This window comes from Chenopodium album, chromosome 6 (assembly GCF_948465745.1).
Source record: "Chenopodium album chromosome 6, dcCheAlbu1.1, whole genome shotgun sequence".
Lineage (NCBI taxonomy): Eukaryota > Viridiplantae > Streptophyta > Magnoliopsida > Caryophyllales > Amaranthaceae > Chenopodium > Chenopodium album.
Window position 1 is genome coordinate 9,108,569 of NC_137839.1, and position 20,198 is coordinate 9,128,766.

At 35.1% G+C, this 20,198-nt stretch overlaps 1 protein-coding gene across 1 annotated transcript; it reads left to right on the top strand.

Moving 5' to 3' along the window:
* Nucleotides 1–1,087: 1,087 nt before the first annotated feature.
* On the top strand, nt 1,088–19,986 carry LOC145634538 (uncharacterized). The gene is made up of 19 exons (XM_081685959.1): nt 1,088–1,189; nt 2,965–3,293; nt 3,704–3,892; nt 3,976–4,059; nt 4,892–4,951; nt 6,411–6,458; nt 7,302–7,501; nt 10,224–10,715; nt 11,816–11,939; nt 12,045–12,242; nt 13,802–13,891; nt 14,335–14,397; nt 14,929–15,003; nt 15,098–15,148; nt 15,944–16,021; nt 16,533–16,667; nt 16,852–16,959; nt 18,039–18,104; nt 18,986–19,986. The coding sequence occupies exons 1-19, from the start codon at nt 1,105–1,107 to the stop codon at nt 19,052–19,054; spliced, it is 2,544 nt and encodes an 847-aa protein (XP_081542085.1). The 5' UTR covers nt 1,088–1,104; the 3' UTR covers nt 19,055–19,986.
* The last annotated feature ends 212 nt before the right edge of the window (nt 19,987–20,198 follow it).

The following is a 20,198-nucleotide window of genomic DNA, read 5'->3' on the forward strand; positions in this document are numbered from 1 at the left end:
CTCATTTTTTGTGAATAGGTTTCTGAACTTATTAACCATACTCTATTTAAACTTTTTAAGACATAAAATAAGTAATTAGGGTGAACAGAGTGAAATCTCAATTAATAATGTTTAGCTTTGACTAAAGAGTAAGCTTAATTATGTCTATTTCACTAACCTCCGCAACTTTCTACAAATCATTTAGACTCAAACTAACAACCAAAAACATCTTTAATAAAAAGTACTATGTGTATCACCTGAATATGACCTATATATAGATTAACGGATATTATGATTGAAACATGTGGCCAATTAGCTTAGTTACATATTCCTATTTCCTTTTGTAACTCTAGAAACATAAAGAAAAAAAAAAACTAATTAATTAGGCAATTAGCTAAAGATGACCATCCATTCAAATAGAACTCAACTCAACCAAACAACTGTATACCAACTTTACCATGGTCTACAGGAAAATTGACATGTGAGATGGATAAACTATGTATGTATATATACTATACTATGGATCTTGCTAATGAGCGACCCACACTCTCAAGGCGTTAGGAATAAATGCTAAAAAGAGGCATTGTATTAAGGGAGGGAGGGAGTAATTCAAATTCCACCAACCCATGCCATGTCTAATTTAGTCTAATTTAGTCTTAAACTAAATCCAACAGCTAATGTTTGCCAACTTACTGCCCTTTTTTCATAGGTAAAATCAAACCAATAAAGGAAAAAAGAGTTGCCAAAAAAATAAAAATTAATGAAAAAAAGAAAAAGAAAAAAGCTAAGCATTTACTCAGAAATCAAAATTTATAATTTCTGGAAATTAAAAATTAATCCAAAATCTTAATTAATATCCAGAGAAAAAGAAAGAGAGGTTTTCGGGATTTCTCCCCCTTTTCCCTACATCACCCTTTTCACCCGAATTTAGCCCCTTTTTTTTCAATAATTAATTTGGGATTAATTTAATTAATTTTTATCTAATTAATTTTTTTTAGACGGGATTAATCTAATTCATTTCTTCTTTGTACTTTGACAATTGAGGCATTAATAAAATTAAATTAATCAATTAAATTAAATTAAATTAAATTATAGTGTTCATATATAATCCCGACATCATTAATCATGATGTTCTTTCCATTTGTGGTTCTTTCTCTTGAGGAGGAGCAGCTGCACGAAAACCCTCCCTGTTCTGAAGAAGAACAACAAGGTGATTATTCAATTTTCCACCCTTCTATTATAATTATGATTATAAGTTTCAATTATTTCTTAATTTGATGATTTTATTTCAAACAACTTAGTTTTCATATTTTCATGTTTTTGTTCATCAATTTTATAATTTGGGTCAAATTTGGAATATACATGACCTGCCTTTTTCTGGGTATTTCTGCTTTTTTGTGGGTATCTTGAATATTTGTTCTTATATTAATTCATGATGTAGACAGTTTTAATTTCTGGGTTGTGAAGCTTGAATCTTTTTGACATGTGGGAAATGGAATGTTTTGTTTCTTTTAGTAGAATTTTGTACTTTGGAGCTTGAAAAGTGAAATTCGAGTTTATTTGAGCTTATTATTGGTTTTGGAAGTTTGATTTTAGGAGAAAGTTTATGAGAATCAGAGAATATGGTCTTGCTATACTTAGTAGTCATGATTATCATATGGTGAACTAGTTTGAGGTTCTTAGGAGTTTTGCAGTTGTAGACAAACATTTATTTGGAGTATTGCTAAATATGCTGATGCTGGACAGCAACTAGATTGAGCTCGTTGTCTTTTTCCGTATGATGTTATTGTTAATGAGGATGCTGACTTCCTTGGATGATATTGCTGCAAATGGGTGCTAAATTTGTAATGACTAATGACAGTATATTCTTGCTGAGGATACACTTATTTTTGGGGGCGGATGGGTGTATACTGGAAAGGATTCTATTGGATTATGATCAATGGAATTTAGGTAGACTATACCATGAATGTGCAACTCAAATATATCGTCTGATTAGATATATAGATTTAGCATCCCTGAACCTCACACCTCACCTTCCCCAAAAAGGTCTAGATATATATATGTATGCAAGTAGCTTCAACATGTAGGCTACTAGGCTTTTGAAATGTTTGTTTGGATAGTCTCATCGTTCACCGCACAATTTTCATGTGGTTGGATTTTTATGCTTCAATCGATAATATGGGTAACATTGAAGTAAAATACCAGAAACCTCAAGGCATCATTGTGCCTTTTCAAAATACCATGAAAAAATTCAAGAACTAAGAAATGGACTATAGTCTCTCTCTGCTCTTCTATTCCTTACATTTTGCTGCTTTTCTCAAGACCTTGAGGAACCTTTGAACCTTTAAGATGAAGATAAATATAAATTTTTCATATAATGTGTGATGTTCTCATTGGGATAAGTTTGTTTAAAAATGTTAAAGAAAAATGAAAATTGGAGAAGAAAATGTAAGGTTACTCTTCTCAAAATAAAAAAATTAAAATATAAAAAAAAATTAGATTATGGCTTAAAGACTTGTGTACTTAACCAAAGAAAATATAAAATAATCTAGTGAAATTGCCAAGACAATTTTATGACGAGGTGACTTATGTGCAAATGCAATATTTTTAGGCTGTTTCGCTTAGTAGACTAGATCTATATGCACGCGATGCGTGCTTTAGCTTGTTTGAATTTATATACTCAAAAAAGTAAAATTATGGGCATTCTAGGTATCTAGATGGACACCACTACCTCACTTCTTGGCTTATGTAATAGACATTAGTTTGAAAGTGCTTGAAAATGCTGATATCCATTACTTGTTCTGTTAAGGTTTTCCGTTGATTATATCTATGAGGGTAAATCAAGCTTTCAATCACTTGCATTCAGTGGCCAGTCTTAGTCAACCAGACTTTTTTCTAAATCTCCTGAAGTCCAGACTACACATGTTATCTTGTATCTTATGTTTTTCTGCTTTAAGTGAAGTTACTTCATATTTTAATTGTCAGGTGAAGAATTTACTGAGGAAATTGCTGTTATGGCTGAGACCGAAGCCTCAGGCAGCCAAGGATGGGGATCTTCACTATCATTCCCGTCTTCAGAAGATGTTGCAAGAGCAGTGGCAGCTGCTGCTACTGTAGTCAGTTCACCAAGACCATCTGTAGTGTTCTCTTCAAATGATAGTGGGAGTAACTCCCCATTAAAGAGAATACAAAATCAGGTATCAAAGGCACTAAAGGGCTTATCACAAACCCCTGACAAAAGAATTCTCACTTACAATCCAGAAGTGTTAACTAAACAAAAGCGTCAATGGGCCAGCTTTCAGTTGCAATCTTTGGTATGCTATTCTTCTAAGCTTCAGCCTGTGAATCAATGTAGCTTTTATTTATTTATTTATTTATTTTTTTTTTTTTTTTTTTGTCATTCGCTTGAGGACATACATATATAGCTTATTATGCCTCTTGATTTGTTTATAGAAGTGTTTGTCTTGTTTAGTTTGGAGTTTTGGGCCTAGGGGCATCAGTTACTGACTTCCTGTGTCTGTTCTGCAATTTTGTCTCACATTTTGATACATGCCCTTCGTTTGTGATGTTTGCATTTCCCTATTCTTGGCTATGTTTTCAAATGATTTAGGTAATATCAGTTTAAAAGGTGCTCATGAGTAACTTTAGGTGATTACAAGGCATCTATCAAAATTTTGGTTATGATTAACCTTTAAATATTCTGGTTTGATGTTTATACGTGCAGGATCATCGATCTTTTATAGAGCCATCAAAGCTTTTTGAGAGCATGGTAGTTGTTGGGCTCCCTCCCAGTTTTGATGCTCAGTCACTAAGAAAAAGACTACTTGCTAGGAAGTCTGAAGGTTCAGGGAAATTTCGAATTGCTTTAAGTGGTCATAATCATTCTCGTGTTGAGCCAAACTTTGAGCCCCAGGTGCATACCCGCACATGTGAATTGCTTTAAAGGTGGTTGATCATCATCCCTTTTGCCTTATCTTCTATTTTCTCTGGTCCCAGGTTCTATTTGTTTATCCTCCAGAAAAGCAGTTACCACTCAAGTACAGGGATCTTTTATCATTTTGCTTCCCTGGTGGTGTTGAGGTAGGTTCCGCAATTTTGGTGTTTTATGCGAAATTTTAATTTTAATCTCAAAGAATAATTCCACCATATTGTGCTCTAAAATTTTTTAGTGTCACGTTATGTGCAAAGATTATCCTGTGTTAGTGTGTTATTACCTATTCTTGTAGACCCTGTAATCACCAGGAAACATAAAATTATTTGACAATTTGATGCTAATTATATATGTTGTTTATTTATAGTATTGATATACGTAGGCCTAAACATTTATTAGTGTATAAGCCAATTACGTATTTGTAAAATTTGATTCAGATAGACAGTTGTAGTTTTTTGGTAAGTTAGAAACTTAGAATGGAGGTCACTTAAAACATCTAACCTTAACCATCTTGAACTCTGTGTACATTGAGGTCCTATAAGTGTTTTTTCTGTAATCAGAACTTGTTTCATGTGCCAAAGTTCATATTGAAGAGATCAATTTGTTGTAGATCTTACCAGGCTGAACCTGAAGCCTCGTGAAAGAGTTTTGGCGTCAGATTTAGTTCCATAATGCCTCTTAACTTATTTCTATCTTCTATTGTTTTCGTTGCTTTTGAACCATGGAATCATGACTTAAAGTTTTAGTTTTTTTTTTTTTTTTTTTTTTTTTTTTTTTTGGGTACTGATAAATGAACAACGGTAAATTCTTATTATGTTTGCCTCAACCCCCCCCCCCCTTCCCCCCCAACCCTACCCTATCCTATGAAATTATTTCAAATTTTTAATAACATACTCCTATTTGTGTCGTTATGACTGGTGTTTTGTTTTGTTTTTGCCCCCTCTGGAAGGGTCTTCACATGATTCTGGAATGTGCTTACAGGTTCATGCTGTTGAGAAAAGTTCTTCAATGAGCGAGTTAAATGAAATACTTCTTGGACAGGTATTTGTCATTTTGCTGACTTCGTTGTGATGTGTATATCTTGGATCTCAATTTTGGTGAAATAGTATGTGCTCTTTCTCTCTTTAACGAAATTAGGACCAAGTTTAATATCAGAAAGGAGAGCCAATTTGGGCATTCTTGTAAAGAGTTTTTTAAATGTTAATGGCAACTTCTTTGTCCATTGTACCTCTTCTATCCCCTATCCCCTCCTTAAGCTGTCAGCCATTTATGCTGGCAATGGTAAGTTTTTGCTCTGTAAATCGTTTTATAAATAGTATTATATCTAGTCTGTGACCTGCTTGTACATTTTGCCCAAAGTTTTGCAATTTTGCAAGTTTTCAAATTTATAGGATCAATCAGGCACGCACATATTTCGCCTAATTGATTTAGTTGGCACTTGGATAGCTAAAAAAGCTTTGAAAGGAAATAGGAGAGATAAGAAGAGGATTATGGGGTTTTATAAGAATAGGAGATAAATTAAAAGGGGGTACATGTAGAAGGCTAGCAGGGGTGTGGGGTATGTTGTGGTGAAGATCTAATCTTAAGAAATAATGCATTTCTGAGCTGAATGGTATTGGGGTAGAGTGGGAGAAGGAAAGGCAGAAGAGGGAAGAGAAAACAGAAGAAAAGGTTATGGAGCTTGCTTACTAGGAAGAGAGCAAAGGAAACGTGTGGCTAAGCTGAGTAGAGAGAGTGGTGGAGGGAAGTGGCTACCTGATGGGGAATGTGCTGTGCTATATTTATTGGGGGCGGAGAACTGCTGGAAAGAAAATAATGGGCACGGAGGGAGCTGGGCAATTGTAATGTTTGGTTATACGGGATTGTTATCATTACTCATTAGAGGTTAATTTGGAGCATTGTTGAAAGAAAAGAGAAAGCGGTGGGAGCTGCAGCTTTATAAAGCTTGGTTGTATACAATATTGGCTTTAATTAAGCCCAATTTGGTTTTCCTCTTGTTATTTTTATGTTTGATTTTCTATAAGCCACAACTTTTATTTATTGTTGTTATGGAATATAGATGACTGATAATGGCTCTTTCATTGTTTGATTCTTACGAGGATCCACCTGTAATGACTTCAATCTAATGCTTTAGGCTTCCAGCTAGGCAGGGTTTAGTTGGTTGTAAACAATTTATACAGGTTGGTTTACCACTTTGCAACAGAAAAAGGGGATATTGTAGTATTGTTGTCAATAAAAAGCACATCACCTGTGCTTGAATGTGGTGAGATCAAAGCTCTTTGAGGTTAATTTTAGCTGAGAATTACTTTAAGCTTTGCATTCCAGATTTCCAGCTGCAAAGCTGCTCGATTATAATGCCTCTGTAGCTACTAATTGAAATCAGATCCAACCTTTTCTTTTCTTTTCATTTTTCCTTTTCTTTGATCTCCATTTGTGTGTGGATTTAAGCATTTTGTTATTTTAGGGGGAACTGTTATTACAATATTCATTTTTTTTGCAGGAACATCTCAAACAAAGTGAGTTGTCCTTTGTGTTTCGATTGCAGCAGGTAGTTTGCCATTGGATTCATATTTGATGTTATATGTGTTGCCTACTTTCTTATGCTCTGTTTGGTTCATTTTCGATGCAAACAACCATAAAGAAGCCTCTTCCTAGTTCCTACACACTAAAAACGGGTACAACTTAGAGTGAGACATGAGTACAAAGGGGATAGGAAATTATTATGACAGAACTGCAAATCTCTGATTCGGTCATGGAATAGTTTTGGGGAGCTATGCAGATGATTTGCAGCTGCTGCCTGCTAATATCACGGTGGTAGTAAGCTAAAAAAATCTATATAATGTTATAGTGATGTGGTTGAGATTATATTTCCTTGGAATACCATATAGCAAATGGCAGTTATTCATTCTAGGCTCTTACTGAGTAGTATTTTTCCTGTTTACCTTTGCTTAGAGTATAGCTAAACAGTTCGTTCTAACGCAAAAAAATAAGCAAAAAAAAAAAGAGCTTGTAACAGAACATCTATTTTGACAGCTATGGACCTCATGGTTATAAGAAAGGCTTCCTTGATAGGTTTTGGTGTGATGTTTTCAGTTAGTTTACTATTATGTGGTCTTCTAGTCTTCAAAATGTATTCTATTTCTTCCTTTCTAAGCAAATGTTTCTTATCTTACAGAAAAATTGGTTTCAAAAATGCCTCTGTAGCTACTAATTGAAGCTATCTGTTCACTGTCAACCTTAAAGACCATGTTATTTGCATAGTTGATACAAACAATTATTCTTTTTTTTTTTCTATAAGAAAAGTGTTCTTATAAACAAAAATGAATTCAAGATTGTATTTTGGTATATTAGTTTAAGCTGGGCAGCTTCTTACACAGATTATGTTTATCAGGGTGCTGATAATTCAACTTTGTATGGATGTTGTATTTTGATGGAAGAACTTGTGGATAAGCCTTCACGGTTAATTTCTATGCTTTCTGACAGTCAACCTGTTAGCTCATGTTTGGGACGGTATATATTTACAACAAAACGCTGTTATTGCATACTTTCACGGGTACCCTTCTTCGACTTGCATTTTGGTGTACTAAAAAGGTTGGTTTATATGTAATCTTAAATTTACTATGAGTTATGAATTTTGTTGCTTGCATTCATTGAAGTTTATTATATGCTACGGGTTTTTACTTTTTAGATCGACTTGACCAGCTATAGCTGTACCTGTAAGGCCTTGGGTTTTACCATTATGGCAACATTTCACAATTCTCACACAACTTCATATTTGGATTTAAGCACCTTTTGTACCGGTTGTGTATAGGGGGGCTAATTTCCTGTTATGAATTGTGAATTTTTTGGTACTCCAATAGATATCTCCCTAGTGACTTGAATTTTTGACAAATCCTTGTACTAGGACGACTTGAAGACTTAAGTAGGTAAAAAAATATATATTCAGAGTTTTTTGTTTTAATTTTCTCTTTTGTATTGGGGGGGAGGGGAGACTAGGAGAGGGGTAGGGTGACAGCCTTAAACAGAAGGCACCTGCATTTACATTGAACAACTTAACCCCTGCTTTATTATTTATGGAATGATACTTTATGAAGTATCAAAGATCCAGCATTATGACCTCCTTATTACTTATTTTTTGCTGGATATGCTGCCCCAGCAGGATGAACTTGACAGAGGATGTAGAATGATAATGGATTTATATAGTTTTTCTTAAATTTTTTTTCTTACACACGAGTGTTTTGGGTCTTTACTAATCATTGAAGTATCAGGTATGCAACTGAATGCTTGGCAGGTGTCTACTCTTCAGTAAAAGGAGAAATTAATCAATCATAGTGATGCATTTCTAGGTATTCTTGACATGATTAAGTGCTGTTATTCTGGCCTTTTAACATCCTGATATATGTCTCTTTCTCAAAAACAAAGACCAAAAGTAAAACTTAGGGTTATTTCTTGCGTTACACTGACCTTGTGAAGAGCATTTACATCCAAATATGCCATGATAGTATGTAGTTATGGTCATTCATTGTATAATTTTCATGAGTGTTTGAGAAGTCTGTATGTTTTTCCCAAATTCAAGTCTAAGCTAGAATTTCTTGGGGATGATTTGGGACTTATTGGACGTTCTGGCCTTGCAGAAAAAGAACTATATTTTCTGAAAGCGGGAAATAATTCTAGTATGAGACGAAATGTAACCTCTATAATCCTCATGTTAATTAGAAATGTAAATCCTTTATTCTGTATAAAGTATAAGTCATCCCTAGTTCAGAAGATTATACTACGTATGTGAGATAGTGAGTATTTTCTTTCCTCATTGTGGTGCTTTTTAAAGGAAGTGTTTCCCTGTCTAGGCTTATGTGAAATTTGGTTTAGTTGTCGTGTTTACAATAGCTGCTCTTTAGAAAGTCCTAGTCCACTTAATGTTGTCTTGTTCCTTTTATTATTATAACACTTGTATAATTTTCTGTATTTACTAGACCTGGCAATCCTGACTAGACTCGATGACCCGACCCGAATGACCCATAAACATCGACCCAAAATTGACCCGAAACCAACCCGACCCGACTCATACTTGACCTGATTTTGACCCAACCTGATTGTACCCGAACCAATACCCGAAATGACCAGACCGAAATTGACTCGACCAAAAGTTGACTCGATGTGTTTGACCCGGACATACTTGATACCCGAAATGTTCTGAACTAAAATTACCTTATAACTGAACTAAAAAGGTCTGGTGACAAAAATGACTCAAATTGTTCATCTCCAAGCGTAGCCAAGCTCTGAGTTGATAGTTCTTTTTATAATAATAATAAAATATAAAATTATCGATTTGAGCTTGATCCACAAATGGAACCACCCAAACATGACCCTACCTGATTTGAACCGACTTGAATATGACCCGAAAATGGCATGACATGAACAAACCCGACCCAAACTCAACCCCATACCCGAATTGACCCGACCCGTACCCGACCTGAATGTTAGCTGACCCGAAATGACCTAACCCAGACCCGACCCGACTGACCCGTTTGCCTGGTCTAGTATCTACTGAGTGCAATCTCCTTCCATTTGACCTTTTACAACTTTTTCATGGGAACTCATGTACACTCATTCAGATACCCTGTCCAACAACTGGAAAAAGCAATTACACTTGTTTCCAGATATCTATGGAGCAGATTTTTGCAGTTGGGGTTGAAAAAGGTCCATGATGTGGCTATATTGATAGCTTAGTCAACTATCCCCATTAGTTGTTGGGTTCATAATATCATATACTTCGTATCTAAATGACTAAATAAAAGTATATATAGCATTAGTCATTTAAAAATTCTGCTCTGCTAAAGTCAACCTACTAAACCAGGCCTTATTACAGGTTCCGACTACTGCCTCAATACTGAAATTCATAAAATTAATTATTTCAATTATAACATTTTTTTTAATTTTAATTTTTTGTACGAGAACGCTCTTATTAAAAATGTAGGATGTACTTCACGTTTCTTGGGCATCTTTTTTTTCCCTGTTTGAGAACTTTATGGAGCCATAGTATGGATGATATGGGGATCCAAGTAAACTGGTGGAGTTAAGTAACTTAAATCTTTTAGTTAAGATGAAAGAAATTTGAGCCATCAACAAGTCTGTCAGAGATACCCACCGATAGTTGACTCACGTCCTTCTCTCAATTGATTTCTGCATGCTGAAATTTTTGTATTAGTTTCTTGGACATTCTGCTGGCTCTTTGTAATAGTTAGGATTAAGATACAGCTGGTAGATCTCATATCAGTGATATCATGGTATTTTTATTTTGTTTTTACTGCAGCATATTCATGGAAGAAAGGTTGGAACGCTTGACAAAAAGTATCAGTGTCTTAGATCTGGAAGTGCCAGATACCATCAAAACGATGGAAGGATTAGAAGAAAATGGAAGAATGTCTACACAGCATGTCTCAGAGGATGAGGCAAATGAAACTGTGGGAACTCCTCAATCAAGTTCTAGTGGAACTACTGTTTCTACTAGAGTGAGTGATGTGGGAAGTCCCCTTGGCGATCTAGCCAACTCTGATCTCGAGGGAATCTCCTCTTTTAGGGATGATAGTCATGATACTGATGATTCTCTTACAACCACAACTTTTGAAAGAGATACCCTTGCATCTGATAAAGAGCCAGCTGTAACCATGCAAAATTCTGAAGCAAATGATGTCGATTTTGATAATTCATCTTTGAGCAAGCCAACCTTGGAAAAGTCTGCACCTGGTGCTGTTTGGCCACTGCTTCGGTACCCGCAGTTTGAGAGTTCTGAACCTTCGTGCAGGTATGTAATTGACTTTTGTGTTAGTTCATACTCTTGTGCTTAAATTGGGACATGCCTTTGATTACATTGAATCGATTCCTGCATTTATTAATCTACTTTGTTTTTGAATGTAATGCTGTATAGTGTATACTCTTGTCGCACATGAGGGTCACAAATATATCAGAAAATATTTCTTTTGAGGCAGTGAATCAATTCTATCGAAAAATACCCTTGAGGCACAAGGCTCAAACTGCTCAAAGTCTCTCCTTGAAGGTGCCTTAATGAGCAAGAGGCGTATTCTAATCTCTTACGCACTTGTTTGATTTATAATTTTCGTTAAAATATTTTCTCAAACCAGAACAAAAACAAAAGAACTCACTAGTCTTCGAAATTTCCTAATATAATGTCGGAGTTAACATCACTTTCAATGCGTGAAGTGTTTTTATCTTGGAGGACCTTAATATGAATGGATGTTATACGCTGTTAAGGGAAAGAGGATTGGGCTGTTTAGACAATGATATATTGATATTTGACCAAAATTTTATGAAAAACACAGTGATATAAAATTAAGTTAAACTTTGTTAGATTCTCTTTCTCCATCTCACATCTCACTGTTATTTATCTTCATGAAACACTGGAAAAAAAAGGGGGAAACAAAAAAGCTCCAAAAATTCCAAATCCCAAGTTCAATGAGCCGATAAAGTTAAACGCTTCCACTCTCAAAGTCATGATTTCTTCAACTTCTATTCCTTAAGCCTGCATTAAAAATGAATCAAGCAAAGAAAAGGTAATCAAATATTTTGATGCCTGTCTACAGTACCCCAACAAGAAGAAATTGGGGAAAGCAAGTGGAACACATCTCTCTGAAATGACAGTGGATATGGATTACTGTTGATAATCATGGGTCAGATCTTGGTATAGTAGTTGTAGAGATTGTTTATCTCTATTTTGATTTCTTTTCATTTTTTTAGAGGAGAAAAATGGGTGGTGAGGGGTAAAATGCAAATCAAGTTCTGCCAAAGCTATAGCAAAGGATTCCCATTAAATAATAATTATTGCTACATGATCCTTGAATTTAACTCGAGCATGCTTTAATGCTTTGTTTTAATTGCCCTATGTAGTCTGGGTTCTCCTTCTGAAGAGAGGCAGTTGAGAAGTGAAAATGATGAGACAGATATTAAAGAAACATCTATCTCTGGCCAGGAAGATTTCAGCAGCCATATTGACATACTTGAATGGGCTAAGGTCTGTATGTCATTTACCCACGTATATGGACAATTGTTAGCATCCATCTTGTAACTTATGTTGTAATTATTACTGTTGCTAATGCATTGATCCAAATCCTTACAGGCAAATAATCACGGGTCTTTGCAAATTATATGTGAATATTACAAGGTGGATTTTCCGCCAAGGGGTACAAGCATTACTTTTCATCCATTAGATTATTTGCACCCTTTGGAGTTTCATCGGCCTAGTGAAAGAGCGCTAGATGTTTGTGGCTCCCCACTTGATTTAAGATCATGTAGGACAAGTCTTGAGAGAATTGAGGTAATAATTTATTGTTTTTCATGTTAAGATTTATTTTTCCCGGCATTACAAAAGATATGCTCTTCCTATACCATTTGTAACACCTCAACCCCAAACAAATTAGGGAGGGGTCTATTGTTACGAAATGCGCATCAAGGGCCAACAACTCTCCTCACAGACCAACACGAGTCCTTTCGGCGCATTTTGTCCTCACTCATGCGCACCTAGGGATAATTTCCCATGAAGTCACCCATCTCAAGACTACTCCAAGCCAAGCACACTTAACTATGGAGTATCTTCGCATATAGGCTCTCTAAAAGGAAGATTCATCTTGTTGATATGAGAAGTATATCAAACTCCTTTAAAGCAATCATGAGGGGTATTACATACACCCCCACTTGAGAACGGTAATGCCCTCGTTGTGCCTGGAAAGCTAGGGACTCCAGTATTACGCCTAATGGCAACTGGGTAGCCAAAGTGTTACATCCAGTCTGGTTATGGCTAAATAGCCCCAGAATTCTCCCCCGCTAGGCGACTGACATAGGATTAAGGCCCTGTTCTCTTTACATTAAAAAAATAATATTAAGTAAAAATAATTTCAGTTCAGTCATTTTCAGTAAAAATAAGTTCAATTCAGTAAAATTCAGTTTTCTTAAAAAAGAATTATAATAGAAAATCTGTAATAATTTTAGTTTAATAAAATTAATTTAAGTTCAGTAAAAATAATTTAAGTTCAGCAAATATAATTTTGTTTCAGTAAAAATAATTTCAGTTCAGCAAAAATAAGGTGAACAGAACGGGGCCTAATTATCCATGATCAGCACGCGGTTGCAGGGTCGCTCCAATACCATTTGTAACACCCCGACCCCAAACAAATTAGGGAGGGGCCTATTGTCACGAAATGCGCATTAAGGGCCAACAACTGTCCTCACAAACCAACACGAGTCCTTCCGGCGCATTTTGTCCATATAGTATGCTCACATTTCTTTATCATCCCTACCAACTAAGTTTGTCCAATTCTAATTTCAACATTGGTCCACTAGTTTATTACTTCTCTTTTCCCATTACTAGAAGCTAGGGTCTGATAATCTCTCTCATTCGATGGTAAATATACTTTTTATCTCCCATTAAATCATTAATCCTGCTTTATTATCAGAATAACATTGAAAACTAAACACCACCTCCTTAAACTATTAACTATGTGTCACGGAGGTAAGCACACTATGATACTATCAAATACTTTCACAAAAAGGTTTTGTGAAGGGAGATAATGATTTATTTGTGGATTATTGAATGAGAGAGAATCTAAGTCTGTAACTATTAGTAGCGGGAATAGGAGAAAGTAACAATAGAATAATGGGGCATTGTTTTTGAATTGGACAAACTAAATAAGAATGGATGAAAAAGGTATGTGAGCAAAATAGGACAGAAGGAATAGAATGTTTTACCATTTACTTTTTGTATACTCGAGATAAGCTTTTATTTTTATGTAATTAGGAATCTTAATTTTTGGTTACTTATTCTTTGTTGGATTGGTACACGTAACAAGTTTAGTATCTGAAAATGTTCTCTTTTCAAAGGTACTTAATGCGCTTATAGCTGAGGAGGAGGCTATATCTTTATCGGTAGTGACCATTTCATGTATTTGTGGTTATCTAAGACTTGAGAATGTAAGTTTCTTCTAAATTGAAGTTAAATCTCGTACTTTCCCTGTTCTTTATTATCATTTGTTATAATTATATAAGAACCACAAGCTTTAGAAGAGTTGCTTGAAATTTGATTTTTTTTCCCCCCCTTGCACTTTTTGGTCTAAAATAAGACATTGTACCTATTAAACAGTGTTTAAATAAAAAAATTCCAGGAAGTAATATTTTTTTTAGTCTCTATCTCTCTCCCGTCTTTGCCTTTCTAGTTGCTCAACTAGTTATATGATGTTGTTGGGTAAAGCCTTCATATGGCATAAAGCTAACGGTGTTATATTGGCTTGAAAACTCGCATATAGTAGGAGCATATAGTAAATTAATTATAATTTTTGTTTACTGTCGTTAATTGCATCCTTAGACTTTTAACAAATTTTTTAGGGTATCGATTGAATGATTTGTCATATTTGCAGATATTGACATTGTTCGCAGGAGCCCTGCTAGAGAAACAAATCATATTCGTTTGCTCTAATTTGGTATGTATAATGCTAATGAATTTTGTGGTCTCTCTCTCTCTCTCTCTCTCTCTCTCTCATATTGTAAATACTACGTAAGATAGTTTTACTTTGCATCAACAAGAAGAATCTTTTACTTGATATGGAGATGCCAAGGCCTATACTTTTATATACCATGTCTTATCTTGAGCTAGACGTGTAATACGGATCCCTTGGTTTGGAGACTTATTAGCTCACATTTTATAGCCTTATTTGAGCCCACCTTTTGATAAGGAAACTTGTGAAAATTTAAGTCGTTGTTCCTACAAAGTTGGTGATTCAACTACTAATGATGCACAGGCTCGGGATTATCGTGTGGAACTTTGATCTTCAATGTTTAAGGGCAGGATTCTATGTTTCTTTCTCAATTGTGTAGATGGGGGAAATTGTCTTCCAATTATAAGAAACTGAATAAAATTTAGTTTAATGTATCCTGAGATCCATGTGTTCACATTTGCTTTCATTTTATGTTGTTATTTACCTCCATGGTCCTTTTTTTTTTTCTTGATTCAGGGAATATTGTCTGCCTCAGTTCTCTCATTTATACCTTTAATACGTCCTTATCAGTGGCAAAGCTTGTTGATGCCGGTACCTTTTTTTTCCTGTGATTGTTTTTCAAAAACATATGCTACCAAGAGGTTTTCTTTTTTGTTTTTTGATAACTTATGTCATGTATTGCCAGGTTCTGCCTAATGATATGCTCGAATTTCTTGATGCCCCTGTGCCATATATAGTAAGTTTGATTTTCTATGGTTATATATTATGCTTTGTTTGGTAATGAAGCTGACTTTAGTTTTGTTTTTGTGTTTTCTTACATTTAAGCAACTGTCGTCCTGAGAGAAAGAGCCTCTATTTGTCTTTCTTTCTCTTTGTTCTATTTGGCAAGCTTTTTGCTATTATGTCTGTGTCTACTACTGTTTTTTTTTCCTTTCTTCTTGCTACCCTTTCTTTGGCACTAAGAACAATTTTTCTTTTTTTCAATGTATTTTTATTGATGGTGTACCCACTTTCCTTTGTTTGATATACCCACTTCTTTCTTTATTATTCATTCACTATCTTACCCCCTTACCCCACAATATTTACAACTTTCCACTCGCTCTTATTTACCTTATCCACCTTTTTACATCTCTTTATCCACCTTTTTCTTACACCCACTCAACTCTCTAAAATAAAAATTTACAATTTAATGGGTACACCAAAAGAAAGTGAAGGGAGTATCAGTTTTTGTATAGGAGTTTCAGTCAGTATATGGGAAGAAGCAAGTTTTACTGGTGTGATACTGTAGGAAAGATCTTTTGACTTGTTTGGGTTTACACCATATGCTTGTCTGTTGTGGAAAGCGTATTGATATATGTCATATACCTGGGCTTCTTTGTACTTATGTTGTGATTCTGTAAGGTTATTTTTACATATTTTAGCTTTTGAACCCTAAGTTCAAGCACTTTTGATGCTTAATACATGTAATATCTTGTTTCATACTGGTAATAATGCAGTTATGAGCATCTAATTAGCAACTTTGCATATGTAGGTTGGGGTACAGAGTAAATCTTCAGAAGTTCTCTCGAAGTTGCCAAATGCCATCCTGGTGGACATCAGCAAGAATCAGGTATATTTAAGTGTCTTAACTTTAGCCTTTTTCCCCTTGCTAGACCATGGTACTGATTTATTGATAGTAATCCAGCCTGTTTTAACCCATCTCTTCATCTTCCAAAATGATACTGTACAAGGGTCTGTTGACTCTTCCCTCGGTTATTTGTTTTCTTGCATGAAGAAAGTACTTTGAGAAGTGTAAATTGCTCAACTTCAATTTTGTTGAATTTGATAATCTTATCTTTGGAGTTTTGAGTTTGGACTGGAATCATGAGCATGTTGAGACATCATCTTTGTTAACCGATTATGTGAGATTTGTATAGGTATAATATTCTGATAGCCCTATGCGCAAGTTTGGTTGCAGTGTTATATGCAACGTTTTAAAAGATGTTATCCTCTTGCATTAATAACATTTCAGTTCCAGCTAGTGTAATACTATTACAGTATTTTTGATAAACCTTGATGAATTTTTCACTGTAAATTTCTTGGAAGTAATTGGCTATAAAATTCATTTCTTGTGAGTATAGGTGAAATCACAATCGATGCCACAACTGCCGCAACAAAGAGAATTACTTGCATCGTTGGCTCCCTACCATGCTAAGCTTGTTGGAGAAAGCTATTTGGGGAAAAGGCGACCCATATATGAATATACAGATGTACAGGTATCTGTATTATCCTGTTATGTTGGTTCTAGCCAGTGATTTCAAAACTGTTCTATTAATAATATGAAAGGGGGTACCCTGTATTTGCTTCATCTCACTGTACCAACTTACTGTTTATTTGATTAGTTTTTATGTCATATTTTCTTTATTTTCTAACCTGTTGTACCAATCATTTCTACTTTAGGCTGAAGCTGCCAAAGGATTCATGGACGTGTTAAAGAATTACTTAGATTCCCTTTGCTCTAATCTACGTTCTCATACAATTACTAATGTTCAGTCCAATGACGATAAGGTATGTCTAATTTGGGCTGAACACGTGTGTGTGTGCTTTTTTGGCTGATTAATTCAAGTGTTTATGCTCCTGCTGTTGTCAACAATGAAAAATATGTTTTAAAATGTTCGGGTATACATGTGTTATTGAGTTAGTGAATAATGAATGATTAGATTTGCATCATGATAATTAATCTGTGTTTTGATAATACGTAAACTTGGGCACATTGAAGTTAACGACGAATAGATACACACCAGAAAGAAAACATTGTTAGCAAAATTAAGGATATAGTATATGAGAAGATAGGCCTGACTGAATCTGCTAGTCTGATTATTTTGAATTAGTCTTTTGTACCTGCGGTGTATTTTCGTGGCTGTAGGAGGATCTGTGATTAGGCATTTGGACCTTTACCCCACCCCCACTTCCCACTTTAGGCACTAGCCTGACTTGTTCGGGCACCCGTCCTATGTACCACAGAAGGCAAGTAGGCTCACTGTCCTTTATCTTATTTTTGTGTTGTGAGGCTAGGGTCATATTGAACTCTTAGAGCATAAGTACCCAGTCTCTTCCTTTCTCGAATGACTAGATAACTTCTTCTATTTATCTTTTATCTTTCTTTTTTTTTTTTTTTTTTTTTTTTTTTTTAATGGCTTGATAATTTCTTGAATACTTTCTCTGGTACCAAGTACTCTTTTAAATCCCATTATATATGTTAATGGTATATATATCTCTAACTCTACAGTCACTGAATAGTGCAAGTAAATTGATCCGTTACTTGAATATTAATCTAATAAAGATTTTCATATTCATCAATTCATGATCTTGAACCATATAACACATCTGCAACATAAGGTGCTGGCATATTGCTCTCTGCCAAGTTGAACTTTAGATGAGATAATAATGTTGGTTAATTTTCCATGTAAAGGAATAATTCTTCCTTTTTTTTTCTTTGATTGTTTGCTTGAACTCCTAAGTTTTATGCACTTGGTAACCTTGTTGGAGTTAGAACTCTCCTCTTTCTCTCTCTTCCTGTTTTTTTACTTAGTTTTGAGCTATATATATTTATTTTGATGTCATTTTATTGTCTTTTTTATCCTCAGGTTTCACTTCTTCTAAAGGAGAGCTTCATCGACTCATTTCCTAGTCGTGATCGAGCTTTTATGAAGGTTTGTTCCTCTAGCTTTCGAGTGTATACTTTGCATTACTCTAGGCCAGAATTATACTGCAGTTTGAATTTGAATAACACCTTAATACATTTATTTGCCTTTCAAGAAGACTAGTAAACCTATTCCTTTATCTGTGAATCCATGACATGTCTCCTTAGTTTACAACTGAAATAATACGTCTATGCTACAGGGAAAATTTAAGATATTTTGGGGGGGGGGGGTGTTGTGAAATAATGAAAAACTCTTTGGGATGGAGGAAGATGTGATATCGATCATGTAGATTATAATATCATTGAGACTAAAAAATTATTAATCATATTAATCAAACCATTAGAGGATATACCAATTGCCTTTCGATGAGGGTTTCATTTCTAGGTTGGCCTACCCCAGTCCAAGAAGAACAAAGACCACAAGCCTTATCCAAGTTGTTCATTTTCCCGGGCCATTCAGCCATAAACCATGTCTGGTGTTACCAACCTGGAGGGCCAAACTGCTCCATTTTGGGGCCCTCCTAATTTTATGCATCAAGGCAAACAACAATTTAGAACACAAAATATCTTCTGATTTCTGAAGCTGGATCCTTTTTATCTTCTTCACATCCAGCTACTACTTTTCAAGGTCTTTTGCTGGGAAACCAATAGCAACCATTGCTTCATAACGCCCAACATGGACCAATAACACTTCTGCAGAAGAAGATAATAGCTTATTGTTTCAGAAATCAGAATATTGTCCCCATAATCACTGGCCTTGATAATTTAGTCTTCGATGATTCAATGGGAAATTGTTAAACTTAACTTGGTGGTTTCTAGTTGACATCAACATACCGTTGGTGAAGTACTGGGAGGTTATTGATTTACGGATTTATTTTTTTTTGTATGCAGCTATTTATCGACACACAAATGTTCTCTGTACATACAGATCTTGTTCTGTCCTTTTATCAGAAGGAATAAGGTTATTTCTGAAAGTTGGAATCTTTACATATACTTAACAGCTCCAAAACTGTACTTATGTAGCTCCCAAACTCGATTAGTGGTCGTTTGGTTAGGCATAGGAAGTATCACTTCCCGAAATGCCAAAATCCGTTTGGTTTTCCATCAAAAAAATTTATTTGATTGGAAACAAGAATTTCTACTATCCGTGAAAGGCGATAGTTAAGCAACTTCCTTCATCATTTGGTGAAAGTTTTTCCCAAGAAGCTACACTTCATGCATTATTGTCACCAAACAACCACTCAATAATTATACACAATGGCCGAATTGCTTTCAGCGCCAGAAACGGAGCTTAATAGGCGTGACGACAATATACTTGCACATGTAAACACTTTGTTAGTTTGTTATACAAAACTACAAAAGAAAAAAACTGTATATATCTTGTGAAAATTTCGGTTTGTAATTTTCTGTGTGTATGTATGGGGGGTGTTTGAGGGCAGATCGAAAAATCGCTTTCGAATCATTAAGAAGGCTTTCACTGAAGTAGATCATGTACGTGTTAGGGTTTCATGTTTCCTTAGTGGTGATCTTAAAGCTTTGTTTTTGTGGTCCTAAACACCACTGTTGAGCTGTGTGGTATTGGACCACCATTTCTCCCATCATTGCTAACACAAAATGGCTGTCTTCCTCTAAGGAGCAGCTTTCTTTGTGGTCTATACATGAGAGAATTTTCATCTGATTGTGATTTTACAGTATAGGGTCGTTCTCAATACGTCTTTGTGGTCTATACAAGAGTCCACGATGTATACGTTGTTATAAAGCCTTTATTGTGCACCCGGGTATACCTACACCTTAAAACTACAGCTAGGTGTACCTCGGGGTATTTTTAATACGTAACTTGATTGTACCCTTACAAAATATTCTAGAATTTGTATAAAATGTTAGTTTTATCATCAATTTTTATTTTTTGATTGAATCTGTAGAGATTTAGCAGCTATCATACAAGTACATTATCAGTGTTTTGTTCAAATCTTTGCACGTGTGTGTTGATACTGTGCACGTGTGCACCCTGCGCATGTGTGATAAGTTCTGCATAAAAAGTAGGGAGTATAGTTGAAGCTCTTATTTGTTTAATTGATTGTTCTTGCTTTAATTATACTCAGTA